Here is a 16088-nt window from a genome sequence, read left to right as displayed (position 1 = left end):
GAGGAATGATTAAGATGGACCCACCAAATGCAGCTTGTCTTCACCCTGCTTGCTTCCCACGGCGAGATGCCACGGGGTGCGTGACGAGCGGGAGCAAGCCCTTCTCCGCCTCGTCGATGCCAGCCAGCCTTTGAGCCTGACTCCTCACTGCTCACGACCCGGGCCCGGATCCCTGCCTCCCCCCTGTGCTGCTCTGCTGCGCTGTCCAGAATCAAGGGATCAATGGACGGCCACGCCAGACGACACATGATTTCAGAGAACACCAATCTGGGCGGTGACTCTCGGTGGGGCCGACAGGAGCGCCCCCAGCAGGGCAGGCTCGCAGGGCTTGGAAGCGCCTTCCAGGAGCCTCTGCCGGCCCTGCGCCCGGGAGACATGCCCCCTCGCGCTGCGTGGATGGCTGCCAGAACGGACACAAGGCTGCCCTGGTGATGAGACAGCGCAAGGACACAGGACAGTCATTAGCAAAGCCACGGTAAACGGAGGAGAAGCAGGAAGGAAGGAGCAAGTCCACATCTTAAAGAATCAAAGCAGCCTACAGAGGACAAGAGAGAAGCTCAGAAGAGGACCCTCCTCCAGCTGCAAGGGAGAGAGCTGTTTGCCGGTCACCTCGCTTTTCTGCCTCAGTGGCTTCCAGCACATTTGGGTTCCCTCCCTTTCTCGTTTTCCCTTCTTTCCCTCCTTCCCGCCCGAGGCCCTCCCTCCCTTACCTCCTTTCCTTCCCTTTCCCCCCTCCCCTCCCCTTCCTCCTCTTCCCTTCCCCTCTTTCCCACCTTTCCTTTCTTCTGCCTGTATTGGGGCTTGTACTCAGGGTCTCCTTTCTTCTCCTCTCCTCTCCTCACTCCTTTTTGCTCAAGGCTGGTGCTCTGTCACTTGAGGTGCAGCCCCATTTCCAGTTTTTTGGGGGATTGACAATAAGAGTCTTGTAGACTTTACTGCTATTGCTGGCTTTGAACTGCAATCCCTAGATCTCAGCCTCCTGAAAAGCTAGGATTATAGGTGTGAGCCACCAGTGCCATACTTGTATTACTCTTAAATTTCTCCTAATGAGCCTATGTATCCTGTGCCTAGCCCACCCATCTGTCGGTCTGTCTGTCTGACTATCCATCCATCCATTCATCCATCCATCTATCATCCATCCTTCTCTGATATTTACTGTGTGTTCCAGGTACTTCATAGGTGCTGGGAACAGAAGAGCATCCCTACTCTTACATTCCAGGTGAGGAGAGATGATAAATGACCAAACAAAAAAAAAAAAAACAAATGCAAGAACGGTTACGGCGGGCAGGCCCTGTGCTCCCCCGTGGCACCAAATGCTTCACCAGCACTATGTTATTCCCTCCGCACAGCCGAGGTGACAACCACGTTTGTTCCTGTCTAACAAAGGAGTATTTACAGCTACCGCTGCTTGCCCTGTCACAGAGCTAGAAGAACAACCTGGGAACGGAACCCAGGTCTTTCTGATTTCAGAGCCCCACTGCCATACTTTCCAGTGAAATGAAAATTGATTGGAACACAGCTTTGCTCTTTCATTTATGTATTGTCTACGACTGCTTTCACACTACAATGACAGAACCGAGTAGTAGAGACGGGGACCATATGGCCTTAGAAACCTAAAATCCTATCTGCTCCTTTACAGAAGCAAGTTTACCACTGGGTGTTAGCCTAAGCTAGGCCCAAACGAAGCTCACTGAAGGATGAAATGAGCCAGTGATTCTGCCCATTAATACACACGCTCCTTCATGGAGTCCACCTCACGCACAGCTGCCGTCAGACGCGCCGTCCTCCAGTGAGGTGGGGGCTCCACTGGCACTCCGTTTCTTTCTGGCACTTGATCACCCCAAAGAGTTCATTTACACGCAGCCCTTCTGAAAAGCTCAGCCTGCTGCCCAATCCCCCGTTTTCTACTGTCTCTAGCCTAGACAAGAAAATCTATTTATTACTTAAAAAAAAAGACAAAAGAAATTAATCAGGATTTGGGAACTAAATTTATTCTCTGGGAAGAATCCAAGAGATAAATGGAAGCACTGTTCCGTATTCCCTAGCTTGTCCCCTTCTCCCTGCCTGGCTTTGCAGGACTGGCAGTGAGACGGAGGACCACTATTGCCAGGACAGACAAAACACTCAGACGGCTAAATTAGTCTGGCAGCAAGAAGGGATGGAAGGACTGCGAGCCAGGAATGAATGATGGGTACTGAGTGGGGACGGGGCAGGTACACGCTCTCTTAAGATCAGTAGGGATGGAAATGACAACAATGGAGCTGATTCTGGTGCCTCAGACACAGAAGCTAGAACCTGATCCAGGCACCCTGCCGTTCCTACGACTGGGGAGCTGCACACTGAGGAAAGACGCTCAAGAGGAAGTTGTCCAAGGTGGCTAGCAGGAATGCGTGCGGATGGGAGAGGAGCCGGTACACTCGCCAGTGTCCTGGATGTGTGTGCTGGCCGTGGTCCCGATGCCGGACTTCCACGGACCGTGTAATCAGTCTGGCAAGAGAAATGAACACACCGAGCCTTTGCTCAAGGGAAGGTTTCCTGGTGTGTGTGTGTGTGTGTGTGGAAGTGTTCATCCCCCCCAATAGTTCCAAGAAGTAGGCATTGCTGTCCCTCATGATGTTTCCAAAGCTCAGAGAGGTTAAATAGCTTACGTCCAGGTCTTACAGACAAGTAGTAACATACATTGGACCCGAGCCCTCCGTTCTACACTGTTTCTTGGACAGGAGGGCGGGTATATACCATAGTGACACTTCATTTAAAAAAACCGTATTAAGAGCTGCTAAAGGCAAAGATGACCATTAGAAAGACGCGGGTCTGAGTCCTGTCAGGCCCTTGCAGTTCTAGCAAGCGGGGTCAGGCGAGGCAGAGGGCTGGTAGTGCACCGTGGTGCCGTGTGCCCGCCATCCCGACTGTGCAGGAGGCTAATTATAGAAGGGCTGCAGTTCTAGTGCAGCTTGGGCAAAAGAGCTCGTGAGACAACGTGATAGCGCTCTCCCCACCCCTCCCCAAGAGAAAAACCTAGGCACCAGGGCAATGTGCTTCTCATCCCAGCTGTGGTGGGGACATAAACAGGAGGATCGCAGTCCTGCCTGTCTTGGGGTTGGGGGAGGGAGAGGAACAAAACAAGACTTTAGAAGCGCCTAGAAGGCTTTAACAAGAGCCTAGAAGGCTGGAGATGTGGCGCAAGCAGTAGAACAGTAGAACGTAGTTGTGAGGCCTTGAGTTCAAACCCCAGTGCTAACCAAAAACAAAAAGGAAAGGAACGTATTAACATATGGCCCGGGGCACAGACTTCTGGGTCTGCGCTAGCACTGGCACTTTCAGCAGAGGAACGGAGGGGCCCAGAACAAGGGCAAATGCTTTGGAAATTATGCATGCGTGGGGCAGGCTGGTGGCTTGACAAGTCTCTCAGTGTAAGTTGCTACACATGGGGTTGGAGACGTGGCTTAGATGGTAGAGCACCAGCCAATGAGCCAAAGCAAGTACCAGATAGCAAGTTTAAGTGCCAGTCTCTCTCTCTCTCTCTCTCTCTCTCTCTCACACACAAATTGCTAAACATAGTGGTTTTGTCTCCATTACTCGTCTGAAACTACACATTACCCAGTCATGCAGGTGAGGAGTCTAGTTTTCAGATTTTAAAGTGCTGACCACCTTCATTTGCATGAAGATGAGCAGAGCCTGCAGACTTCTTGTCCAGGACAGCATGAGATTTCATTCCAGCCACATCCAGCCCTCCCCGGGAAGTCAGAGCCGGTGGGCGCATACCACCTGCCGTGTGTCCTTCCTGGTCTCAGTCCATCAGATTCCCACCGGCCCCTGAGAAGAGGCTCCTTTCCCTCCCTGGCCGCCACCCTTCCTTGCTTTCTCTGCATGTGTTCTTGCTTTTTTACCCCCCCTCCCTTTCATTCCCTGATTTCCCTTCTGAGATAACATGCTGCTCTTTTTGCCTGGTGACATGCTCCTCACTCAAAATGGAAGTGAAAACAGTTCCATTTCCCTCCTCCCTTCCCTTCCTCTCTCCTTTCCTTCCTTTCTTGGGTTCTTTCCTCTTCCTTTCCTTCCTAAGCAATTGCGGATCCCGAAGTGGACCTCAGGGCCTGGCAGGACACGTAGCCATATGATAGCAGCGGCCCCGTTCCTATCTGCCATTTCCCAGGCGGTGGTGCTCTTGGGTGGTCTCTTCCTCAGCCTCTCAGCTCTAGGAGTCTGGCATTCCCTATTGACCTATGGCCTACTGCTGGCGTTCTTATGTCCAGAGGGTCCCATTATAGAAAAACCTCCAAATCTTTGTGTGTGTGTGTGTGTGTGTGTGTGTGTGTGTGTGTGTGTGTGTGTATACTGGGGCTTGAATACAGAGTCTGGTACTATTCCTGAGCTTTATTCCCCCACCCCCAACCTCAATTCTAGCCTTCTACCAAATATTTGAGCCATAGCTCCACTTTTGACTTTTTGGTGGTTAATTAGAGATGGGTCTCATGGACATGGACTTTTCTGCCCAGGCTGTCTTTGGACTGTGATCCTCAGGTCTCAGCCTCCAGAGTAGCTAAGATGATAGGCGTGAGCTACCACCACCCTGCTGAACTTTAAAATGCCTAAGGTGAGGCTTAGTGTGATTTGGGCTCAGATAGCCAAAGCCTTGGGAGGCTTGGAAGTCCTCATTCACTGCTCTCTCCTGCGGGATGGATGTGAGCACAGAGGCTCTTTCTCATTCTCCAGCGGGGCTGGATGAGATTGGATTCATGCACACAGCTGTCTGCCACACAGCACGATCCCCACCCTAAGGAATTTATCATAGGCCTGATCCGGTATCACCTCAGAGTTTATCCACTGGATTTAAATCTTCCAGTGCCTCTGTATCACACAGAAGATTCCCTCAGGCATAGGCATTAGGCCATTGGAGTATATGTTCAACCCTCAAACTAAGCATCATCATGGTCTTCTCCAAAAATATCCACAGAAGGCACATCACAGGTAAGAGGAAAAGTGTGTCTACTTCCACTGCAGAGAGCACGTGGAAATGGAATACAGAAGTAGGTTCTATTTGGGAAGCGTTCCTTGCCTAAATGCCAGGCGTTTCTAAACCAGAGATTCTGAGAGGGGCCCGAGCCCCCCTTCCTCATCCTTCCCCGCAGCCTCAGTGGCCGGCAGGGCGAGTGATCAGCCTCACCTGGTTATTTCTTCTTTCAGGGCAGCAGGGTCTGCAGGGTAAAATTTCACACGGAAGCACATGGTGAATGGAGGCTGAGCTGCAGAGAAAAGAGCTGTCCATCAGGGGAAACCCTCTCCCAGAAGATGGTCATGCGGAGACCAGCCCCCGCCCCCATGCGCAGGACTCTGAACCGCCCGTGGAAAATCCTCATGCGGAGAACAGTGGAAAATTACAAGAGCAAGACTTGCTACCTCTGCCAGGCTTCATCCCACCCTCCCCAGGGCAGAGCTTGGGTGTGCTCCTGAATACTCACATCTCAGCTGCTTCACCACCGACTTGGTAAACTCCAACCAATGCTGAAACAGAACGCAGGGACGTGAGAACCCTAATGAGAAGGGGTGTCAAGGCTAACATGTTTAGATCCCTCTACAGATTGCCGCCTAGGATAGAAGCAGCCCCGAGTTTGTAAGATACAGGTTTGGAAAGTGAAGGGTGATAGGATTTTCTGAAATGAGCTCCCATGGACCAGCTGTGAAGGGGGGAATAGTTCCAGCCTCAGATGCCATTTCTGGGCTTCCCTGGGAAGGCTGCCTCCTAAAGCAGGGTGCCAAAGTTCTGAGCCATGTTTCTGGTGTGCCAGTGGGTACAAATGGCTGCACAGATGTACAGTGGGGACAAAGGCCCACCTGGCTTGAATAGGGAGATACTGAGTATGTATACTATACCTGAATCTATTACAACTGTGTAGTGTACATTAAGTATGCTTAACCTGTAGTTTGTGTTATCTGCACATATGTATATGTAGGACATATTATATAATAGGTTACATATAAATATATAATCTATAGAATATATAATGGTATATATGTACATATAATCGGCAAGAGTGGGATGGAGGCCATTGGTACCAATTAAAGAAAGTAGCGACAAAAGGATGGCCAGGAGTTTGGCCTAGGGGTAGAGTGCTTGCCTAGCGGTAGAGTGCTTGCCTAGCATGCACGACGCGCTGGGTTTGATTCCTTGGTGCCACATATACACAAGAAGCCAGAAGTGGCGCTGTGGCTCAAGTAGTAGAGTGCTAGCCTTGAGCAAAAAGGGCTCAAGGATAGTACCCAGGCCCTGAGTTCAAGCCCCATGACAAAAAAAAAAAAAAAAGAAAGAAAGAAAAGAAAAGATAATCAGGACTCATTGGCATGCAAGGATGGCTCAAGGCTTAGTTTCATAAGATAATTAACTTTAATTGGCACAAGAGGAATGGGACAGGTGGTAGAATGTTTACCTAGCAGGCACAGGGACCTGAGTTCAAACCCCAGCACCTCCAAAAGGAAAGATAATGAGTCATAACCGATGTCTGGGATAGTATCCTGTTCTCCTGGCATTTTTATAGAGGCAGGGCGTAATAGCAGTATGTTTTTCTCCATAGTGCCTGTATTTTTGTTATTTTCTTCCCCAGTACTGGAGTTTGAACTCAGGGCCTTGTGCTTGCTAAGCAAGTGCTCTACCACTTGAGTCATGCTCCCAGCCCTTAAATGGTACTTAAGTTTTGGGACGAGAAAGCAGGTGAGGCCATCCTCGATCTGCTTCTCGCATCTCCGTGGGAAATGGATCACTTCCGTTATTGTCTGTCTCCTGGCGTGCTAATAAGCAGGCACGTTCGCCAAGTTACAGTGAGCTACAATTGCTATTATTTGGGGTTATTATTGCTTGCCCGGAAGCAACTTAAAGCCACTAGATGAGAGCTCCACAAGGACAGGAAAGTTCTCACTCGTCTGTAGTGCTTGGTCAACGTGCTGCTGTCGACCGGACAAAGGGACCTGGGTCCACATTCCCTCTTCCCTGGCTACTTCCAGTCAGTGTGAAGCTTTGGCAGTATCTTCCCTGAGGCGGGCAAGCAGCCAAGGCCGCACAGACAGCATCCTGGCCTCCCTCGATTCCCAGCTCTCACCTTCTGGGCCAGGCCGTGGGTCATGCAGCTAATGGACCCACTAAGAGCCAGTTCTTCCATCAGCTCCACATGGATAATCTGGGCTGACATGCTGCTCTCCTGCTTCCTCTGAGCTGAGTTCCCACGAGGCTGGCAACTCATTATAGCCACTCAATGTGGTTAAGAGGTCCTTCTCACATTACATGGCCCACCGCAGCTCTGCTTCGCGGGGAAGCCAAGGCGAGCGGTGAAATTGCATAGAAACCACCGGGGTCCCCAGGCTGTGCCTGGACTGCAGTGAGCTCAAGGAAAGAGGGAGGCTGGAGGAGGGCTTGGCAAGGGAGTGAGAAGCAGTGACGGCCTGCCAGGGACTTCAGGGGTCCAGCAGAGAAATGTTCGAGAGGGTCCCAAGAACACGGGTGGTGGCCACAGTTCCCTTGTGCATCCACCTGGCGAAATCTGGGCCCCAGAATCACCAGCAACCTGATAACCTGGCCTTGGGGAGAGAGGGTCAGGGGGAGGGAAAGAAGGTTCAGGGAGCAGGGCTTCTGCTGGAGCAGCATGGTCTTGAGACTCGGGGCGGGGGGGGGGGTTGGTGAGAGGGCAGAGGGTTGGGAACAGTGGGGGGAGGGGGCGGGCAGCTCCTTAGGGCAGACACAGAACCCCCCCCCCCCCCCCCCCCGCAAGCAGAGGCAGCGAGTGTATGGAAGTGCTGGCTTCAGACTATCCTGGAGCTGGGGGAGGGGAGGGGAGGCTTATTTTACACCCTAGGGAAACAGGGGCTCCCATCCTCCATCTTGACCATGACTCAGTGGATCTAGAACAAGTCTTCTCATGGGTCCCTTTCCCTCCGACTCTCTCTCAGGCCTTGACTCTCCGTGATCCTCCCTTGGGGAAGGGCACAGCAACACTACTTTCAGAGCAGACCAGGGGAGACTTTTAGCTCCGGAGCCAGACAGCTCCACGCAGCTTTTCCCATTTATTTGGCTGGGCAAATGACTCGGCCTGCCTGGGACTTTATCTACGCATCTGAGGAATGCCCGTTACAATTACGGACACTCATCATCAGTTTAGGACGACATAAAATAACATATGTGAAGCTCTTGGCTTCGACAGACATCAGCTGGAAGAGCCTGGCGTGCTCCCTGCAGACACTGCCAACGCTTTATCTCCCTGCCTTACAGTCTCCTCCTCTCCTTCTTGCTCCTTCTCCATTACAAACGTCACAGACGCTGACTCTCCTCAAGTAAATTCTGACTTAACTGGAAAAGAACCAACGGGAGACACTCTGCCCTTTTTTAGTTCAAACACCACTATCTCTCAAGAGCCGAAGAGATCTCGGCGGGGTCACTAGCCTTTTCTTTTTTTTTTTTTTTTTTTTGCCAGTCCTGGGGCTTGAATCCAGGGCCTGAGCACTGTCCCTGGCTTCTTTTTGCTCAAGGCTATTGCTCTACCTCTTGAGCCACAGCACCACTCCAGCCTTTTCTGTTTATGTGGTGCTGAGGAATCGAACCCAGGGCTTCATATAGACGAGGCAAGCACTCTTGCCACTAGGCCCTATTCCCAACCCTTAGCCTTACTTTTTAAAGTGAGAAAGCTTGGGGCTGGGAATAGGGCCTAGTGGCAAGAGAGCTCGCCTTGTATACATGAAGCCCTGGGTTCGATTCTCCAGCACCACATATCTAGAAAACGGCCAGAAGTGGCGCTGTGGCTCAAGTGGCAGAGTGCTAGCCTTGAGCAAAAAGAAGCCAGGGACAGTGCTCAGACCCTGAGTCCAAGCCCCAGGACTGGCCAAAAAAAAAAAAATAATAATAATAATAAATAAAAAATAAAAATAAAGTGAGAAAGCTTGTACCAAACGCCACCCGTAGAAACCAGCGTACTGTGTTCGTTTTCTAGTGGGCACCCACAGCAGGGAAGGCGCCTGGCTTCCTGGTAGTGGGGAGGGGAACACTCTATGTGGTCTCCTATTAGGGTCCAGAATTAAGGGGTGGAGCTTTGTAGAGCAAGGGCTGCAACTACATTTTTAAAGACAAGTCATCGAAGCTCCTGAAGGCACCATCTTGGCATGTGTAAAACGCCAGGCTTCTAGCATTTTACAGCTCTCACTCAGGTGCCTTCTGGGTATAAGGCTGTGTATGACTTTCAGCACTGACATCCAAATTCAGGATCTGCCTGGCCTCTGATACCTGAGGCTTCTCTCTGTGAGTAACAAGTCAAGGCCTCAGGCTCACTGAGGAACCCTGTGCTCCCCTCGGGCTTTGCGTTTTGACTTACCCGCTGCTTATCCGGGTCCACAAAGCGGATTCCAAAATAGTCTTTCTCAAGGAGGTTCAGGTGGTGGCAAAGGAGGTCAAACAGGTACTGGCCTTTGGCATCTCTCTGCAAAGCAAGCAGAAACGAGTGGTGTTCAATGTGACTGTTTCTGATAACCGTTAAATCACTCAGATTTCCTAAGCGCTGCATGTGGGTAATGTAACATAACCGTGTCCACAGCTATGTAAGAATTCTGAGGTTTGTAGTACCCAGAAGAAGCCCAGTGCCACCGCTGCTGCACGAGCCTTTCCTAAACTCGCAGGGATGGGCAACGTCAGTATTGGATACACAGAGTTCCACCAAAGCCAGCAGGCTCTGCCTGCATGACTCAAACTCATTCCCTTTTCCTTATCCCCGTGACCAACTCCATGGGTCAAGCTGCCATCAGTTCGCAACCAGACCGTCGCCAGAGCCTTCTCGAATGGACTTTCTGCTTCTGCTCCTTCCACACCACAACCAGAGTCAACCACCACTGTAGATATCATGTCTGTTTTGCTGAGTAAGCAATGCAGGCACACAGTAAGCAATTATTCAAGGGTATAGAAGGAAATACTATGAACAGTCTGCCTCCCTTCCGCCCTGGTCTCCCCACATCCCAGCTCCTCTGCCTAGAAGCAACTGGCTACCATTTCCTTGTGTATCCTTTCTGTGACGTTCTGTGTACAGCAATCATCTATGCGCGGACATGTCCTTTGTTTTTGGCAGTATTGGGAGGTCGGCCTGGATTTCAATCTTCCTCCCCACCTACACCTTACATGTAGCTGGGGATAAGAGGTATGTGCCACCATGCCTAGCTGCTGTTCTTGAGATGGGGTCTTGCTTTCTTTTGTTCAGGCTGGCCTTGAACTGCAGTCCTCCCAATCTCCATCTGGGAAGACAGTCTTGCAGCACAACCCTCACCTCCATCTTCTCTTTTAAAACTACATTAGTCACATCTTTCTCATCTTTTGCACAGCTTGGGCCAGGCACGTGTTCTACCCGAGTACACCTCTAGCCCCCATTTATGACACACTTTTAGATTCTTTTCTGGGTTTAACATTTTTTTCCCATTGAACATCTTGCAAATCTTTCTATAGCAGTACAGATATGGCTCAGAGGTTGTAACTGCTGTGTATGCCTGTAACGAACCGGAAGTTATTCACCCAGGTTCACGCTGACATCATCAGTTTTTAACCTATTACAAACAAGATGGCAGCGAGCCTGAATGTCACTCGGTACTCCTGCTTTAACAAAGTTAGCGTCTTCCCTCTGCTCTCAGCGCCAAGTCCTGACTGCTCATGGCTGGGGGACGCCCTCGCAGCTGTCCCGCCTTCTCTCTGAGCGCCTCCAATCATTCTCCCACCTTCACTCTGGCCATAGCTTTGCTGTTCTCCCGCATGCCAAGGCTTTTTTTATTTGCCTTTCCCATGATGCTGTGTTCCCTCAGCCTGGGATGCTCTTCCTGTCGTCGCTAATCTCAGCCTTTCTATCCTTAAGTCTTGGCTCAAATGCCTTCGGCAGAGATCCTTCCCCTACCATCTGGCCCTTCCCTGGAACTTTCCATTGCATCCCTTTTGTGTCAGTCACTAAACTTACCTTGTTGAGTTGTTTATTAAACAACTTAAGACTGTTACTTGTGAGAGCAGGAGCCTTTCCTCTACAGTTTAGAACAGGGCTTGGTACAAGGCAGGTAGGCTCTCAATACTTACTGAATGCAAGAAGGTTTGTTAAAATGAAAATGTTAAAGACTCCAGACTCTTCATAGCCCATCAGTTCCACTTCAGAGCCTGGCTGGGTAGCCAGGGTATGCTGCGGGAGTAGAAGGCTTGCGGAGATCTCTGTGCAAAGCATCTACCTCTGGATCTGTCCCCAGTTGTCTCTATAGCTCAGCCCAGATGACCATCTCCAGGCAGTCCACATCTAACTTTGTACCCAACTTCAGGCTGTCTTACAAGTTCTAAACATCTCACTGATGCCAAGGCCCAAAGCCACGGATGATGACAGAATGGCCTGACCTACTCTAACACTCAGACACATATGTGTAAGATCATGAGAGGTTACACCTTACCTCTTCCGTAGGCACTCTACTGGATGGAAGGAGAACTAGGGCAGGATACTAACTCCTTCAGCAAATACCGTAAGAAGCTTATCGTGAAGGACGAGTAGTGAATAGCTTACCCAGAAGAGGCAGCAATATGTGGTACTTCCTCCCCCGCCTCCTCTTCTGCTGGCCTCCGATTCCCTCTGACAACATACTCCCAAAGCAACAGCCCCCTTCCACACTCTTTGGTCTCCCACCCAAGACGAGCTACTCTCTCAAGACACAGCCTAGGCAGGAGTCACACTGGGACTTCTGGGTGATGGGTTACACCCCAGGTCTTTCAAAGAGCTTCATTGGTAATCATCTTTCTGAGTGGGACCACTTCCCTAATCGTGCCACAAGAGAGTGAGGAGAGCTGATTCTGGTACTTCTGTTTCTCTGGGACTATAGGAAGTATGTTCAACTGTTTTACATAGCATGCCCTAAACTATTATCTTTCTTAGGGTAACTGGAATGGGATAGCACAAGACAGTTGCATGTGGTGCTGAGTTTTTCCTTACAAGTTTTATTTGGACCAAGCTGGCTGCTACATTGTGACCAAGCTAGTCTTGAATATTAATGTCTGAGGAAACTCTCTTCCAAACACTGGGCAATCACTAGCAGGAACCTGGGATAGACACAGCCACGGGGAAAACATACTTCTGTTATGGAAACCAGGAGGACTTCTAGTTCAAGATAAAACACAACCACAGAAGACTCATTCTTATGGGCTGCACTTACAAGGCTCTTGGGCTGTCAAGAACCCTAACTTCAGTAGATCACACTTCAGAGTTCTTCCATTTCACAGGGAGAAAAAGGAGGCAGGAAGCAGGCGCAGGGCCTGGTATTCATCCTCAGCATCTGGTGAGATGCTCCCTGGGTCCTGCCATCAAGTCAGAGTTCCCCCAGGCTCCTGTTCGGACACCTGGCTCTGGACTGAGAGGCTCTCACACAGATTCACCTAAAGCCGCAACTTCCTTTGCTGCATCTCTGCAGAAAGGGTGAAGTTGGGGGGAATGGCGAAAGCTGTAGAAACAGAGCTCTTTCTGGCAGAGCTCTGTGAATTTTAAATCCTAGCAGAAGTACAAAGGCAGGATTAACTTAGAATACTTTGGAGGTAACTTTCAGAGGTTGCCATATGCTCCCTCTTTTGCAGGAGTTGGGGAGCAGGATTTTAGGATTTTCTGGAAGTTCCATGGCCTGGTGAGTTCCTCGCACATCCGGTGCCAGCGGTGTGGTTAGGCTACTCTCTGCCTGGCCTTGTGGCCCTGGCCTACTGTCTGTATCTTCCCCTGCCGCTGCCTGCCGCGCTCCCATGACGCGTCCTGAATGCCATGCCATCGATTATCCTGAGGAAACAGGCCCTCACGTTGGCAGGTGATCACAGAGTCAGGGCTCCAAGCTGAGCCCGTTTATCTTCAGGACAAGTGAGCCGAGGCGGAGCACTGAAAGCCTTCCCCTCCAACCAAGCCTCAGAGGTTCCTCTCTTCCCTGAGACATTATCAGGACAAAGGAACTTACTAAGCTCTCATTTATAAATAACTTTATATTTTATGAACCACAGTAGTAACTACACAGGTTTTGAAAATAGCAGTGCATGGAAGGAAATCCATTTATTCTCTCTAGATAGTGCATAGAATGATTGATGAACCTCTCAGGCTCATTTTGCAGCCTAGGCTGAGGAGAATTCCTGTTCTTGTTCCTCCCCGGCTGTCTGATGTGGGTCCCTGAATTTGGGTGCCTGCGTGTGTGTGTGTGTGTGTGTGTGTGTGTGTGTGTGTGTGTGTGTGTGTGCTCGCGTGCGTGCAATCCTGAGGCTTGAACTCAGGGCCTGGACGCTGCCCCTGAACTTTTGTCTTCAAGACCAGTACTCTACCACCTGAGCCACAGCTCTTCTGGCCTTTTTTGGTGGTTAATTGAAAAGTTTCACAGACTTTTCTGCCCAGGCTGGCTTTGAACTATATGATTCTCAGAGCTCAGCCTCCTAAGTAGCTGGGATTATAGGTGTGAGTCACTGGCACCCAGCCCCTGTAGTTTAAAACTTTTTTTTTTTTTACATTAGCATGCACTATAGTCTTACAAAGTAGTTTTCATTGTGATGTATTTCACCAAACTCACCCTCTCTATTATGCTCCCTTTTTCCTCTCCCCTGTTCTTAATTTCAACAGGTTTCATTTTTCTACTTTCACACATGTATACAAGGTATCGAGTTCATACTCACTGTCCTCTGTCTTGTTGATAAGTACACCCCCTCCCCCAGGAGCCTGTTCTTTCTCTTTGCCTGTCTCTGTCTGTCTCTCTTTTCCTCTCTCTGTCTGGGTGGTACTGGGGATTGAACCAGGGCCTTGCACTTAGTTGGCGGGCACTGTGCTATTGGAGCCACTCCCCCAGCCCAGTTTTGTCTCTTTTGTAGGGAAAGGACCGAGGCAGGAGGCAGCCAGCAAAGCTTGGGCCAGTGACCTAAGCCATTCAAGGTTAATTGCATTTCCATCCCGGTCCACGTGCTGTGAAACGGGCCCTGAAAGAAGGCAGGGGGAGGATGAGGAGATTACACACAGTGGGCTTGCGAGGCTCCACGATCCAAGAGGAGAAGGGCAGGCCGTGCCAGCCCTCGGCACCTGGAGGAGAGGCGAGAGCGGAGCAAGCTGCCCTCACAGGCCTGACAGGGACGGCAGGGGCGCCAGGGCTGGGGGCCAGTTCTCGGCTCCCATTCCAGCTGAAGTTTATATTTAAATCCTCGAAGGCCAAATGCTTCCCATTTCCCTGCCAGTGTCTTCTGTGGATCCGTGGTGCCGGTGCTGGCTGGGTTCAGGAGCAGATGCTGCGTGAAAGCTTTTTTAATGTCAGAGGAGCAGACACATTAGCTCATCTTCCCAGGGCCGCGGCAGGCACGAGTGACACGAGCCGGAAAGTGTGAATCAATTACTGAGGTGTGGGTTCCTGCTTCTGTGGCCCCACCGCACCCAACCCAGCTTTCTGAGCCAGAGGTGGGGGGTGGGGGTGGGGAGGACAGGGATGCTAAAAGCAGGGCCCCAGATTCCCCAACCTCAGCACCTTTCCATACTCACGTACATTTTCTTTGAAGGGAGCAGCCCCTGCTGGGCTCCTAGCCCAGGAGCCCACTTTTCTTGCTTAGTCAGAAAGCAAGCTGCCCAGGAAGTGCTGAGGCTGCAGCTGGAAGAGCAACCAGCAGTCAGCACGCGCGGGAGCAGCTCTCAGAGCGGGTTCCGGAATGTCTGTCTGCAAGCCACGAGGCCTTGTGGAGAGCGGCCTGCCCCACACGCAGCGGGCCCCCAGCTCAGCCCTGCCCAACGAGCCCGTCTTCCTCCGCCATCCCTCTCAGAATTCGGCAGCCAGGACGAGATGGATGAGGCCCAGGTGGGCACTTGGGTGGCCAGAGGTGCCTGGAGGCTGCCATGGTGCCGGAGGAGCGATCAAACCCAGAGTTCAGAGGAAAGATCTCAGCTCCTTAGTCACTGGCCCGGTGAGCTGTGCCATGCTGACTGATCCCTGTAGGCTGGGATGTCAGGGAGCCTGTTGGAAATCCTCACTCAGGTTGGAGAACCAGCTTGCATGACCACCACACAGATGGCATGTTCTTTTTGCCAGTCCTAGGGCTTGAACTCGGGGCCCTGAGCTCACTGTCCCCAAGCTTGTTTTGCTCAAGGCTAGCACTCTACCACTTGAACTAAAGCACCACTTCTGGCCTTTTCTGTGTATGTGGTACTGAGGAATCGAACCCAGGGCTTCATGCGTGCTAGGCAAGCACTCTACCACTGAGCCACATTCCCAGCCTGGCATGTTCATCTTGAAGTATCCTGTTCTGCAAGGGGATGACCACCATTTTGAAAATCTATCCCATGTGCTTCTGAAAGCACAGATCCGCATCTGTATCTTCTCCTTATCCCAAGGCCATTTCTCCACAACTAGATCAGAAGAGTAGAAAATGCCAAATATATACCATCAACCCAAACCCCTTCCTTCCTTCCTTCTTTTCTTCCTTCCTTCCTTCCTTGTTTCCTTCCTTCCTCCCTTCCTCCCTCCCTTCCTTTCTTCCTCCTTTTTATTATTTATTAATTAAATTGTGTTGTCCTTCCTTCCTTTGAACTCTCAATCCTTCTGCCACAGCCTGCCTCTTCAACACTTGGAGATTTTAGAGTGTGCTACCACTCCTGGCTTTACAGAGACACAGGCAGGGTTTCTACACTCTGTTCCTCACATGCTCTTTGGGAAGAAGTTGAGTGAGAGAGAAGATAAGATATGACACAATTCCAAGACCCTATACCTTTTTAAAGCCATGGCTTTGATTTAGAGTAGCAAGAAAAAAAAAAGTACTTGGCAAAAGGTACTCAATAAATTAACTCAGAGCCTTACTTCCCTTAGAAATCACAACAGTGTGTCTCCGGAGTTCAAATTGCTGGATCTATCTGTAGCCTCACGCTGAACTCTGTGGCATCCTCAGGTAAATGCACAATAGATGCCAGCAGGTGTGAGAAAAAAAGGCCGGCTAAGGGGAGCCCTTGGCTCTCTGATCAGGGTCCCAAGCTCCTCACAGCATGCTCTGTCACACAGCTGCTGGCATTCCATCCTATGACGAGATGGGCCGTTCTCACTGCTCCTGAGGATGGCCCGGATCTTCCACG

General features: G+C 50.7%; 1 protein-coding gene across 2 annotated transcripts in view; it reads right to left on the bottom strand.

The window, feature by feature from the left end:
• Window positions 1-16088, bottom strand: part of Frmd5 (FERM domain containing 5) — a 223501-nt gene that overhangs the window by 22366 nt on the left and 185047 nt on the right. For both annotated transcript variants that reach the window (XM_048332283.1, XM_048332284.1), the window contains 3 exons: window positions 9348-9452; window positions 5460-5502; window positions 5165-5243 (listed from right to left, as the gene is read on the bottom strand). In XM_048332283.1, the coding sequence (XP_048188240.1) occupies window positions 5165-5243; window positions 5460-5502; window positions 9348-9452 (227 nt within the window). The remainder of the gene's footprint in view (window positions 1-5164; window positions 5244-5459; window positions 5503-9347; window positions 9453-16088) is intronic.

Source organism: Perognathus longimembris, chromosome 23 (assembly GCF_023159225.1).
Source record: "Perognathus longimembris pacificus isolate PPM17 chromosome 23, ASM2315922v1, whole genome shotgun sequence".
In the NCBI taxonomy this organism is placed as follows: Eukaryota; Metazoa; Chordata; class Mammalia; order Rodentia; family Heteromyidae; genus Perognathus; species Perognathus longimembris.
The sequence above is the reverse complement of the archived record's forward strand: the minus strand, read 5'-3'. Positions and strand labels throughout refer to the sequence as shown.